This window comes from Carcharhinus amblyrhynchos, chromosome 20, assembly GCF_965287045.1.
Source record: "Carcharhinus amblyrhynchos chromosome 20, sCarAmb.v2.hapA, whole genome shotgun sequence".
In the NCBI taxonomy this organism is placed as follows: domain Eukaryota; kingdom Metazoa; phylum Chordata; class Chondrichthyes; order Carcharhiniformes; family Carcharhinidae; genus Carcharhinus; species Carcharhinus amblyrhynchos.
The window spans coordinates 19,142,413-19,154,855 of NC_137343.1; the positions used below are offsets into that span (position 1 = coordinate 19,142,413).

The 12,443-nt window shown below is 41.6% G+C and overlaps 2 protein-coding genes across 2 annotated transcripts in view; one reads left to right on the forward strand and one right to left on the reverse strand.

Annotated features, from left to right (window-relative positions):
• Nucleotides 1–1,135, forward strand: part of LOC145355808 (clustered mitochondria protein homolog) — a 75,363-nt gene extending 74,228 nt beyond the window's left edge. The window contains exon 26 of the mRNA XM_080208198.1: nt 315–1,135. Within this exon, the coding sequence (XP_080064324.1) occupies nt 315–585 (271 nt within the window). The 3' untranslated portion in view covers nt 586–1,135. The remainder of the gene's footprint in view (nt 1–314) is intronic.
• On the reverse strand, nt 1,128–12,400 carry srrd (SRR1 domain containing). The gene is made up of 7 exons (XM_080208199.1): nt 11,894–12,400; nt 8,434–8,474; nt 8,123–8,349; nt 6,656–6,754; nt 6,255–6,406; nt 5,702–5,747; nt 1,128–3,218 (listed from the first exon to the last, which is right to left on the reverse strand). Exons 1-7 carry the CDS (start codon nt 12,049–12,051, stop codon nt 3,012–3,014), a joined length of 930 nt encoding a protein of 309 aa, XP_080064325.1. The 5' UTR covers nt 12,052–12,400; the 3' UTR covers nt 1,128–3,011.
• Between the last annotated feature and the right edge of the window lie 43 nt (nt 12,401–12,443).

The window sequence follows — 12,443 nt, forward strand, 5'->3', positions numbered from 1 at the left end:
GACTTTTGTAGCTTTTTCCCGGTGGAAGAGAGAATGTTCAGGGTGCTTGGGGTCCTTGATAATGCTGCTGCTTTTCCGAGGCAGCGCTGTGGGATGTTCTGTTCTGTGAAACTTGATGCCAAGTAACATGCCTGTGACTTGGTTTGATTCTGTTGTGAAATTTTGTTTGCTGCAATCAGAATTGGTTCACTTCATTTGCCACCTGCTATAATTGTCTAGATGCTGACCCAGTGCTTCTCTTCCATGTACACGCTAGCAATGATTTCCTGACCCTTTTTGCCACCCATTCTCATTGTTACCTTTGTTCCTTGCAGAAAGTCTGCCCTGGAACAAGCAACGAATAGAATGCGTAAACTAATTCGGGCAGAAATCCAGGCATCTCAGAGACTGACCAAGGCTCTCACTGATATCGGGATGGACAGTCTGGCACCTGTCAATGGAACTACCCCAGGTGAAATTGTGAATGGTGCAGAGAATCTTGCTGAAGATGAAACAGTGCTTAATAGTAAAACAGAGACTAACCATGTGCCATTAGGGCATTCTCTGCAGCTATGTTCACCAGCAGTCGACAAGGCAATGGATTAAACTCCTTTCTAATTTGTAATGAAGACACTAATGTCTACTTCTCAGTACATACAGTCTCATTTAATCTCAGATGTGGCTGGAGGGGGGGTGACTGTAAAATTAGATCCCTATGTCAGTGGTTGGCATTTAGGGTTCAGAACGTTGGAATTAAGTTGCATAATTGTCTATATTACATTTGGAAACCTCAAATTACTGGATGTTAAAGCTTTATTTAATAATATTAAAATCAAACTACTTTTGTTGTTCCTCATTGGATGTAGTTTTGTGCAACATTACAGCTGACGAGTCCTTACCCAACCACTGATCAATTTATAAAATGGGTAACTTAGCTGTGAAACATCAGAAAATTTGATATTCAATAATATAGAACCACCCATTCCTAAATATAACTATGATTTCTGATATAGCTAAGTCTCCCACTGTCACTTTCCGATGTGTTGAAGACCTGTTATTGCATTATTCTTCAATATATCTCCATATGGTTTTGATGATGCTTTTGTCTTATTTGTATTGCAATGTCACAGCATGATAAGGCAATGTGTGTGTGTATATGTGTTTTGGGTGGGGTAATTATCTCATTATTGCCAAAATTACCACCATTAAGCTGGTTACGTTTCTGGAGGAAGGTCAAATTTCAGTTTTTAACCCTCCATGTGACAGTCGAAACTGATTTGATTGTTTTGTGTTTCTCTTTAGACTTGAATGTTTCATTTTCTATTGTTTCTAAAAATTTTCCAAGATCTCAATTATTAATTTGGTAAATTCCTGGTTTAGTAGACCAGTTCTGATGTGTTCCTCAGTTTTGATACCTGCAAGGTCCCTCAGCAGCATCATACTGACCAATTCTAATTCTCTTCCTGAACCCAGTGGCGCAAGGCAGATTTTCTGTTTCCATAGCTAGTTATTCTTGAAACAGGTTTTGCCAAAGGCTTGTATAGCTTTAAGGGTCAACATTCCACATCAAGCTTGGTTAACCAGGAGTCTCTCTCTCACTCTACTGCCAATGTTGGAAGGAGTTGCAGGTTGACACGCAACCAGTTTGACCATGTTATAAACAGACCTTCCTTGGCCATCAAGTCCTAGGATGGGACTTGAACCTGGAGCTTCTGGCTCAGAGGTAGGGATGCTACCCACTGTGCCACAAGACCACCTCTAATGACCCACAGCAGATAGATAAATCCAAGCCTTCCTCCTTTAAGTTCCAGTTTGGACTGCCAGCAGCTTGCATATGTTCACAAATTTCATTAACTCCAGGTACAAGGTTCCTGCTGCATTTTTAGTCCTCTTAACTTTTCCCAATACTGACATTGTTTAAACAATTCTTTCTATTTGATGAGCTGTACAATTCTTTGATTGAAATCAGACAATCCACTGTTCATAGTTTATAGATTGGGAGGCTTTATTTTTGCTTTAATTTCTGTTGGACCATATTTCATGAAGCAGATGAATGCATTTTAGACCATGACTGAAAAACTCTTTTTTGCAAGATGATTTTGAGATTTTATGAATATTGTAATACTGTGATCAGACACTCACTAATAAAATATGGACACCACTTATGGTTTGCCTTTCTCTTTAATTTGCTGCCCACTGGCATAAAGAGCTTGCAGGCAGGCAAAGATTGGGCAGCCCAGATGTCAAGCACCAGAAAGCAGTTGTTCCATAGGTGGACCTTTGGCTGAGTCTTGTTGATGAGGTAGAATAGAATCATAGAATCCTTACTGTGCAGGAGACATTCGGCCTATGATGTCAACATTGACTCTCCAGAGTATCCTGTTCAGGCCCTAGCCCCATCATCCCTCGTATTTACCCCACTAATCCCACTAACTGACATGTCCTGGGACACTAAATGGCAATTTGGCATGGCCAATCAACCTAACCTACAATTCTTTGTGGGAGGAAACCCATACAGACACAGAAGATTGTGCTAACTCCACACAGTCGCCTGAGGCTGGAATTGAACCTGAGTCCCTGGAGCTGTAAGACAACAGTGCTAACCATTGTGCCACCCTGCTCGTCAGGTGGGAGAGAGTGATTGGGCATTAGAGGACAATTAAGTATAAAACTTATCTTTTGGGAGATCCCATTTCTTTCAACAGGTTGCTAGTTGACCTACTCAGAATGTCACTGGGGGCTCAATGCACACTGATTTGCATATAAATGAGGCTCCTGAGCCACAGGAACAAACCGTGGTAGCCCTGCTACAGCCAAACAAAGCTACCAGATTTTAATTCCTGGTGACCAACGGGTTCAGGCAGTTAAAACTCCTGCTTGAAAGTATTTCTGTACCAAGGCAACTGGACTTGGACTGCAGATTCACCCCACCCCAAAGGGGTGAAATTGCTGATTCTTATAGGTAACCTCTGTGCCAGATATTTCTGCCTTAACAAGCTTTGAAACTGGTTTCACTCCTATTTTCCTCCCAGCTATGTAACTGAAAAACATTTAATGCCCTTCTGGATTATTTCCAAGTCCTCACACTCTTGGTATGTGGGTTCAGCAGCACCTTCCCAGAACTCTGAAGGCTTTGCAATAAGCTTTTTTGTAGGAAACTGGTGGATGGCGGTGTCATTAAATACATCAGTGTATCTACTACTGCAGGGGAATGCTGTCTCTTCAGTTAAGGCCAATATCTGATGAATACAAGTTAAGGATCAATATATGAAGTGTCTTGGTTTTGTCTTCAAAAGCTTTGAGATACATATAGTACATATCCTTAAGTCCTGTGTATAGCATGCATTTCCTTTTAGTGTCCAACCTAGCACTAAGGTTTGAGACACTGAAGGAGGTTGGTTGTTCTGGCTCTTTCCCAGAGCATTCTAAAACTAATTCTGCTGCCTATCTCCTTCTCAGTAGTTGTGGATCATCATCTGCTCCAAATATTCATCCAATTATGTTATAACAAGATGCACTTCTCTTCATCTTGACAGTAGAATTTCATAATGCTCTGCATAACAAATCTTTTTTTTAACCCTTCTCCACAGTAGCTGAGTAACCGCTAAGATTTTCCCGCATCAAAATAAATGACATAGTTCCATTTGGAAAAACCTGTACCATCATTTTTGCTGTATGGAAATTCTTCCAATATCCCAAGTCTACTTTTGCCACAGAGGCAAAAGACCAGCTCTAAGAAGAGCTTGACACTGCTACCAGCAGGATCGTAAGTCAGTATGTTTTTACCGATTTGGGGCATTTCTATGCAAGGGTGGGTACAGACCACGAGGCACAGTCATCCTGCCTCCAACATCAGGGCTTGGGAAAGGTAGCACTGAGGCTAATTGGGCTTTGCTGCTACCATAGACAAGCTCTGTGTAACTAACATCTTATTTCAGAACCAACCATGACAAAATGCCTTGAAGTAAAGGGCATTGGCACCAGTTGCATCTGATCATCATCAGATGACTCTCTGAACGGCATTCTCAACACACAGTTACCACAACGTTGATTGTGGCGCAGATCACTCCTTGCTGTGCACCACAATTAGGATTCAACCCTTTTAAGTTCTTTTTATAATGTCTAGTCACATATGTGTATTCAATTGTGATATTGCATCATTTTAGTTCACATGTTACAATACATATAATATTCTAGTGATATCTCCCAGAGCAAAACAGAATGAAAGATTGGTCCCCATATGGATAGTCAGTACTGAGACATATGGTCCAGTTTGAAAGCAAATAATGTAACATTCACTAATTTAATCTACAGGTAGCAACAATGTGCAGGTTTTGTACACTAATAGACCTCCTGCACCAGTATCTAGATGTGTGATGTGAGTTGTAGTCATTTTACCCAGGCTGGGAAACTATAATTCATAAAGAAAATCTTACCATTGAATCTCCTACAGTGCAGGAAATCATTCAGCCTATTGAATCTGCACCAACGTTCCAACAGAGCATTTTACTCAGGCCCATCCCCAGCCTGTAACATTTACCCTGCTAATTCCCCTAGCCTAGGCATCTTGGGACAATAAGAGGTGATTTAGCATAGCCAATTTACCTAATCTGCACATCTTTGGACTGTAGGAGGAAACCAAGCACTCAGCAAACCCATGCAGACAGAGGGAAAATGTGCAAACTCCACACAGTCACCCAAGGCTGGAATTGAACCCAGATCCATGGGGCTGTGAGGCAGTAGTGCTAACCACCGTGCGTATTGGAAGATTTTCTACTGGAGCAGAAATGGCGAGTCACTGTTTTTCAGCTTATAATGGGCAAAGAACAAAATATCTAATTTTGATTGCAAATCACCAACTTAAAACCTCTCAGCTAGTGAGGAGGGAGGTTTTAAGAAAATACTTTTTCAGTGTATAGTGAGTTAATGGGTTGTGTCTCCTGACAATTCTTAGGTTTGATTCTCATAAGTTAACAGCTCAAGGCAAATTACCCCCATCATGACCCAGCTCTGTATAGAATCAATACACAGCATCCCTACCGGTGCTAGTGAAGTGCTACAGTTTGGCTTCAAAGCTCTTGGTATTTGTGACTGGGTTTTTATCATAGATAAAAATTAGTCTGTGTGCCTGCTCCAGATTAATTGTGCTGAAAGAAAGGGACAATAAATGAGAACCGGATTAGATTGAGCTGTGATGGGTCCTCCCTAAAGTCAAATATTTAACAACTCACAGTTCAAGTTGACTATGAAAAGCAACCATTTTATCAAGGTGAAGACAAAACAGCAGGAGTGCCCAAGAAAGGGTCCAAGAAAATCGTGAAGAAAACAACCCCAAAGGGCAGCAAGAAGAGGAAGAGGTCCAGGAAGCAGAGTTACTCCATCTACATCTACAAAGTGATGAAGAGGTTCACCCCGCCACTGGCATCTCCTCCAAGGCCATCAGCATCATGAACTTGTTCGTTAACAACATCTTTGAGTGTACTAATGTTGGAGTTTTGGTAATGTTCCCACTGGGAATGTAAAAACTGTGTGTTTGACTAACAATGGGTGCCCCCTGTAACAGAGCAGCTATGTGAAAACTAAAAATAGAGATAGGAGGCAATCTTCAATGTGTGGACTCTTGAGGGGTACAGCTTTGGAACCATGATTGGTGTTGGTTGTTACTAGTCCAGTTTCAATTGCAATAATCTTTGAATCATTGACTGAAATCAGAGAAGGATACATGATTGATATATGTGTAGTCTCTCTGTAGTACGCGGGCTGGTAATCTGTAATATAATTTTTTAAAAAATCATTAAACCTAACTATTTTGATATTCTTAAATCTCCTTTCATACCACCTTTTTCAGTACCTTCAGAAACATATATCTAGGTGACTTATAAATCTATTTGTTACATCCATGCCAATGGCTGTCCCTGATATCTTATTCCACAGCTCTATTACCATTCAGTTGAAAACTTTTCCCTTGACTTCCCTTCTTACACCAAGTTCATTCCTTGCACCTCAATCCCTCATCATAGTGAACAGCTTGTCTGAATAAAATTTATCAATTCCTCTTTAAAAATTCAAAATAGATCATCCCAAAATTTTTTTACAAAGGAAATCTTACTCAATAATTTTGAAGTCCCAATTCTGGAACCCTTTCCTCTCACAGTACTATTGATCCATAAACCTCCCTCAGAGCATAATTTGTTCCCATTTCCCTATTGTCCCCCATGCCCCCCCCACTGACATTTTTTCACTGTGAAGGATTAACGAGCACAGAATTTTCTTACCTCTCCTCCATCCCTTTAAAACTGTTTCCAATGAGAATGGTTTGTGCAAGCTTTTCTGATGACCAGTTTTTCCATAGGAGGTTATTGTAAAGGGCTTTGCCACAATGAATCATGTAGAAGAGCGTTGGTTTGTTGATGGGCCGCTTTCCCTCCTGATAGTTTTTAAAAAGGAAATTGTCAATAACATCAAAGGATGCAAAAAGAAACCTTTCTGATCACACCAAGTGTGGTTTGCTACTGAAATTATGTGGCCCCATTAGAAAAACGTGTTTTGATCAGGGATCGAAATAAAAGGTGTCGTTTAGAAAGCTAAAACCAGATAGAAATTCTTCATTTTTGTCAGACAGATTACCTGGAACACAATAAGTAAAACAAAATATGTATGTGACCAAGTATTTTACCTCATTGTCCTTGAGTACCACCATCCCACAATCCTTCAAGAATCTCTTCTCCCATTCTGTAAATAGAGGATCAAAGAGAAGACAGCCATCTCGCGGGATCTGTTGGACTCAATGATGTAAAATTTAATACTTTTCACAAATTAAAATCACAACATACTAAGGCAGGAAACTTAGTGCAGCACTCTGATTATTGGTGAAATTAAAATGTTGATTTTTCTGGTTGTTTCAGTTCAAATTGTGCATGGATGCTGCAGAGTGGTATAAGACAAGCCACTGCCTCTTTCTACCCATCCACAGCTCCCTGCTGAGTGTAGTGAATTAATGATCTGATCCTTGACTATCACAGAGGTGGTTCAAATAAGGCCAGCTGCATTCTCTGAAATGGAAATGAAGATTAGAAAGTCTCTCCCAGCTGCGTTCATACACCTGCTGCCCAATACTACAACATACAGCAAAAATATGGAAGACTTGTGCACAAAACCATGAAAATTATTTTATTTGTGATTGCCATGAAGTATTTCTTGGTCAAACATGATGTCAGTTAGATCCAAAGTAAAGCCTCTCCTAAGCTGTCCCAATAAGGTCTTGTAATGATATTCCCCCAGAGCTTGCTTTGTAACAATGATTTCCAAGACAGTATTTGTACATATATTAATAATCACAGTTATAGAACTTTTGCCTTTTTTTAATATATTGTATTGACTGTTCAAGATGGACAATCTGCATCTTGAACAAGCCATTCAAGCTGCAGATGTCCATTTATAGCACTGCAATAGAACATTAATGTGCTAAACATGGCCGCATGGCATTGATTGGGTTCCACACAAGCCTTTTGAAGTACTAGGCTATAAAAGAATGACAGATGAAAAATGCAATAAGTAATGGGAGAAGCAGATTCACCACTGGCGTCAAAGATGGAAAAGCAACTAGGCAATGGCCTAGTAACATTACCACTAGACTATAAATCCAGAAACTCAGGTAATGTTCTGGGGACCAGGTTCAAATCCCGCCACGGCAGATGGTGGAATTTGAATCCAATGAAAAAGAATCTGGAATTAAGAATCTACTGATGACCATGAAACCTTTGTTGGAAAAACTCATCTGGTTCACTACTGTCCTTTAGGGAAGGAAATCTGCCATTCTTACCTGGTTTGGCCTACATGTGACTCCAGAGCCACAGCAATGTTTTTGACTCTCAACTACTCTCTGATCAAGAGCAACCAGGACAACAAAATAAATGCTGGCCAGCCAGCGATACGCATGTCCCATGAATGAATTAAAAAAATAAAAACATGTTTCATCCCGATGTTAAGGGCGAGATCACAAACTTTTGACAAGCTAATTTTAACCTTTTTCCTCAAATAGAAAATGGGGCTTCTAAGCATTCAGGGATAATGGAAGCTGACATTACTCATTGGTCTCTTTTACTCCCATGCATTTACCATCTTGGCACCTGACTATGCTTACCTGTAGTGTCTCTAGTAGCAGGAACAGCAGGGCCAGTTGATAGCGAGATGTTACAGAACTGGAAAAGTTTCCAATTCCATAACACACCACGTCAAGCGTAGTTTGACAATGGTCTTTGTTGTCCTTTTTGTATTCAAGGGACTCTGGAGCTTCCCCACTCGGGAAGGATATCGATGGAAATGCTAGCGTAGCTGTATGATACATATTCACAACTCCTTGAATTGTTTCTGAAACAAATTGTCACAATAACCATGTAGGGAAAACAGATTGAAAGACCCATAAATTGCAAATACTTAAATCTTCCAACTCACCATCGCAATCAGTCCAGAATTCTGAATTCCGCAGTTCCTCTCTGTAACAAAATTCAATGATCAGTTTCCAGTCATAGGAAGCTTTGGCTGTTTTGTCCATGTTAAATCTACAGAGACAGAGCCAGTGGACCCAAGCTATGACTTCATCCCCTGCGTCTGCTGTATTGATGCAAGAATCAAAATGCTCTAACTTATTTAGAAGTGTGAGGTGATACAGTTTGGTAGAAAGAATGTGGAGAAATACAAAATAAGGGATAAAATTCTTAATGGGGTACCAGAGCAGAAGGATCTGGGTGTCTATGTTATTAAAAGTGGCAGGAATGCTAGGGAAACCAGTTAATAACACACACTTTTCTGGGTTTTATTTATAGGGGCATGGAGTACAAGAGCAAGGAGTTAAGGCTGAGCTAATACAAGACACAGGTTAGACCTCAGTTGGAATATTGTGTACAATTCTGGGTGCAACACTATAGAAAAGATGTGAACGTATTGGAGAGAGTACAGAAGACTTGAACAAAAATGGCTCCAGGGATGAGAAATTTCAGTTATGAGGATAGATTGGAGAGGTTGGCACTGTTCTCTTTGGGGTGAAGAAGGCAAAGAATGAGATTTGATAAATCAAAAATTAAGTTTGCTGCTCAGAGAAGAAACTTGCTATTTTTAACATTTATTTTCTTAATCTCCTCAGTGCAACATTATATAAGAGACAGAGAGAAAATACATATGTTTAAAGAGAGAATGTGGGAATGAAAAGGCTGTCTTAATGACAATACTGAAGATTTTGTTGCAAAGTGTTATTTTGCTTCAAAATTACTGGTAAATCTGAACAAAACAGATGATTTGATAGAGAACATAAGAAATAGGAGCAGGAGTAGGCCATCTAGCCCTTCGAGCCTGCCCCGCCATTCAATAAGATCATGACTGATCTGAAGTGGCTCAGTTCCACTTTCCCGCTTTCTCCCCATAGCCCTTAATTCCCCTGTCTATCAGAAACCTATCTACCTGTGACTTAAATATATTTAGCGAGGTAGCCTCCACCACTTCAACGGGCAGAGAATTCCAGAGATTCACCACCCTTTGAGTGAAGAAGTTCCTCCTCAACTTCGTTCTAAACTGCCCCTCCTTATCTTGAGGCTGTGCCCTCTAGTCCTGTTGTCCTTTCTGAGCGGGAAGAATCTCTCTACCTCTACCCTATCCAACCCTTTCATTATCTTATACGTCTCTATAAGATCCCCCCTCATCCTTCTAAACTCCAACGAGTACAGACCCAGTCTATTTAGTCTCTCTTCATAGTCTAACCCCCTCATCGCCGGTATCAGCCTAGTGAACCTCCTCTGCACTCCAAGGCCAAAATATCCTTGCGCAAGTGCGGCGACCAAAACTGCACACAGTACTCCAGCTGCAGCCTCACCAGTGCCCTGTACAGTTGCAGCAAGACCTCCCTGCTTTTATGTTCTACCCCCCTCGCTATAAAGGCCAGCATCCCATTCGCCTTCTTGATCACCTGCTGCACCTGCAGACTGGGTTTTTGCGACTCATGCACAAGGACCCCCAGGTCCCTCTGCACCGTAGCATGCTGCAGCTTTTCACCCTTTAAATAGTAATCCCTCCTACTATTATTTCTGCCAAAATGGATAACCTCACCCTTGCTAACATTGTACTCCATCTGCCAGGTCCTCGCTCACTCACTCAACCTATCCAGATCCCTCTGCAGACTTTCCACACCCTCCGCACAATTTGCTTTTCCACTCATCTTTGTGTCATCAGCAAATTTCGTCACCCGACACTCAGCCCCCTCCTCCAGATCATCTATATAAATGGTAAATAGCTGAGGCCCCAGCACCGATCCCTGCAGCACTCCACTAGTCACCAACCACCAATCAGAATAGCACCCATTGATACCAACTCTCTGCCTTCTATTAGACAACCAATCCTCTATTCACGCTAACACCTTGCCTCTAACTCCATGCCCCCTAACCTTCTGAAGCAACCTTTTGTGCAGCAAAATCATGGAGGTGTTCAAAATCATGAGGGGTCTGGACAGAGCAGAAAGGGAGAAACTACTCCTGCTTGTAAAGGTTCAAGAACAAGAAAGCACAGATTTAAAGTGATTTGCAGAAGAAACAAATGTGATGTGAGAAAAAACTTTTTCACACAGCAAGTGATTGCGGTCTGGAATGCACTGCTATCAAGTGTGGTAGATGCAGGTTCATTCAAGGGAACATTAAATGATTATTGGAATAGAAACAACGTACAGAGGAATGGGGAAACACTAAATCATGCTCGTTTATAGAGAGCTGATGCAGATATGATGGGCCAAATGGCCTACTTTTGCACAGTAACAATTCTGTGATTCTTTTGAAAAGAATGGGAAATTAAAGGAAACTAATTGGAACTTAAGGTCCATTTAGTCTCTTCCACACATTACTTATTTGGATGCCAATGCTAAGAATTCAAATATGAAACAGCAGATTTCAATTAATCACAGAACAGACGGATGTGAACTGGACAAGAGAAGGTACAAACCGATCAAAGCACATAGGTGAATTTAATAAGCCAGATGGACTGCACACCAGACCAATATTCTCTTGTCCCTGTATCTTATAATCTTATCAGATCCCAATGTAAACACAAATCTTTCTTCTTCCCTTTACCACCAAAGAAGTTATTATTGACTAGGAAAAATGAATTGGCTGATGCACAGATCATAGTGGCCGTAAAAAGTGAGCCTTAAATGTCAACACAAGTTCAGTTCAACATGCAGTAGGTGGCTGGCCACATGAGTAAACCAGATTGACTTCCTTCCATTTTCAGTGATTTCTGAGAGTTAAAATTTTATTAATTTTGCACTTTGCTGCTCTGCCACTGCTCATTGTCGCCCAGTATCAGTTGATATTATGTGTATGCCTACAATCCTCAGATATTGCTGACTTCCTATGCCAGATGGCCTCTTCCTGCTCCTACCTTCTATGTTATCTCTGTCATGGTGGTAATGAGAGACTGAGATAGAATCACAGACTCTCTACAGTGCAGAAGGAAGCCATATGGCCCAATTGACTGTACAGACTCTTCAACAGACCATCTCACCCAGGTCCTATCCCCATTACCCCACTAATCCTCCTAACTCTACACATCTTGGGACACTAAGGAGCAATCTCCCATGGCCAATCTATTTCACCTGCACATCTTTGGACTGTGGGAGGAAACTGGAACACCTGAAGGAAACATGCAGACACGGGAAGAATGTGCAAACTCCACACGGCCAGTGACCCGAAGGTGAAATGGAACCCAGATCCCTGGTGCTGTGAGGCAACAGTGCTAGCCACTGTGCCACCCAAAATGAACCATGTCGCTAATTCCCTACAATGAAGAGGTTAAATTCCAGATCCATATTATTCCCCAGACACTCCGTGGCAGCACTGGACGGTGAGTTCTGACGGCCAAATCCATGCCAACTTACACTGTTTCCTGTATTCTCTGTTGGATTCTCTTCCCTTCAGCCACGCTCACAAACTCCACTTCAGGACAGGGCATGCCTCTGATGTTTTCTCTCCCTTTCTTTATCCCCTTTTTCTTGCTGATGGTTTTCCATTCCCCTCCTGCTGGACAGGCAGACATCTCTTTATTCCTCTTTCTCTCTCTGTGGCCACTCAATCGAAAGGTGAAGGAAGGCCAGGTGGATCCTGCATCCTCTGTGTTAGGGAGCTGGTACTGAGAGCCTTGGCCCAGGGTCAGGAGCAGCAGTGTGGGGCTGATGGGTCACAGTTTGGATGTTGTGAAAAAGGCAAAGAAAACACAAACACACACACTTTTCATCTGTAGAATAAAACTCGGAGATATGGAGCAAGGTAACCTCTGTGAGGACAAAACTTTAAACCTGTGACTAAATGCCCCCCCCTCCCTTTCCATTCCCTGGCGCCTGGCTCCTCCTCAGCGTCGGTGATCTCTCAGCTCGCAGGAACCGCGGTGTCACAGGGTTTATCGTCCCCCCTCCCAGTGTCCCCAATGCC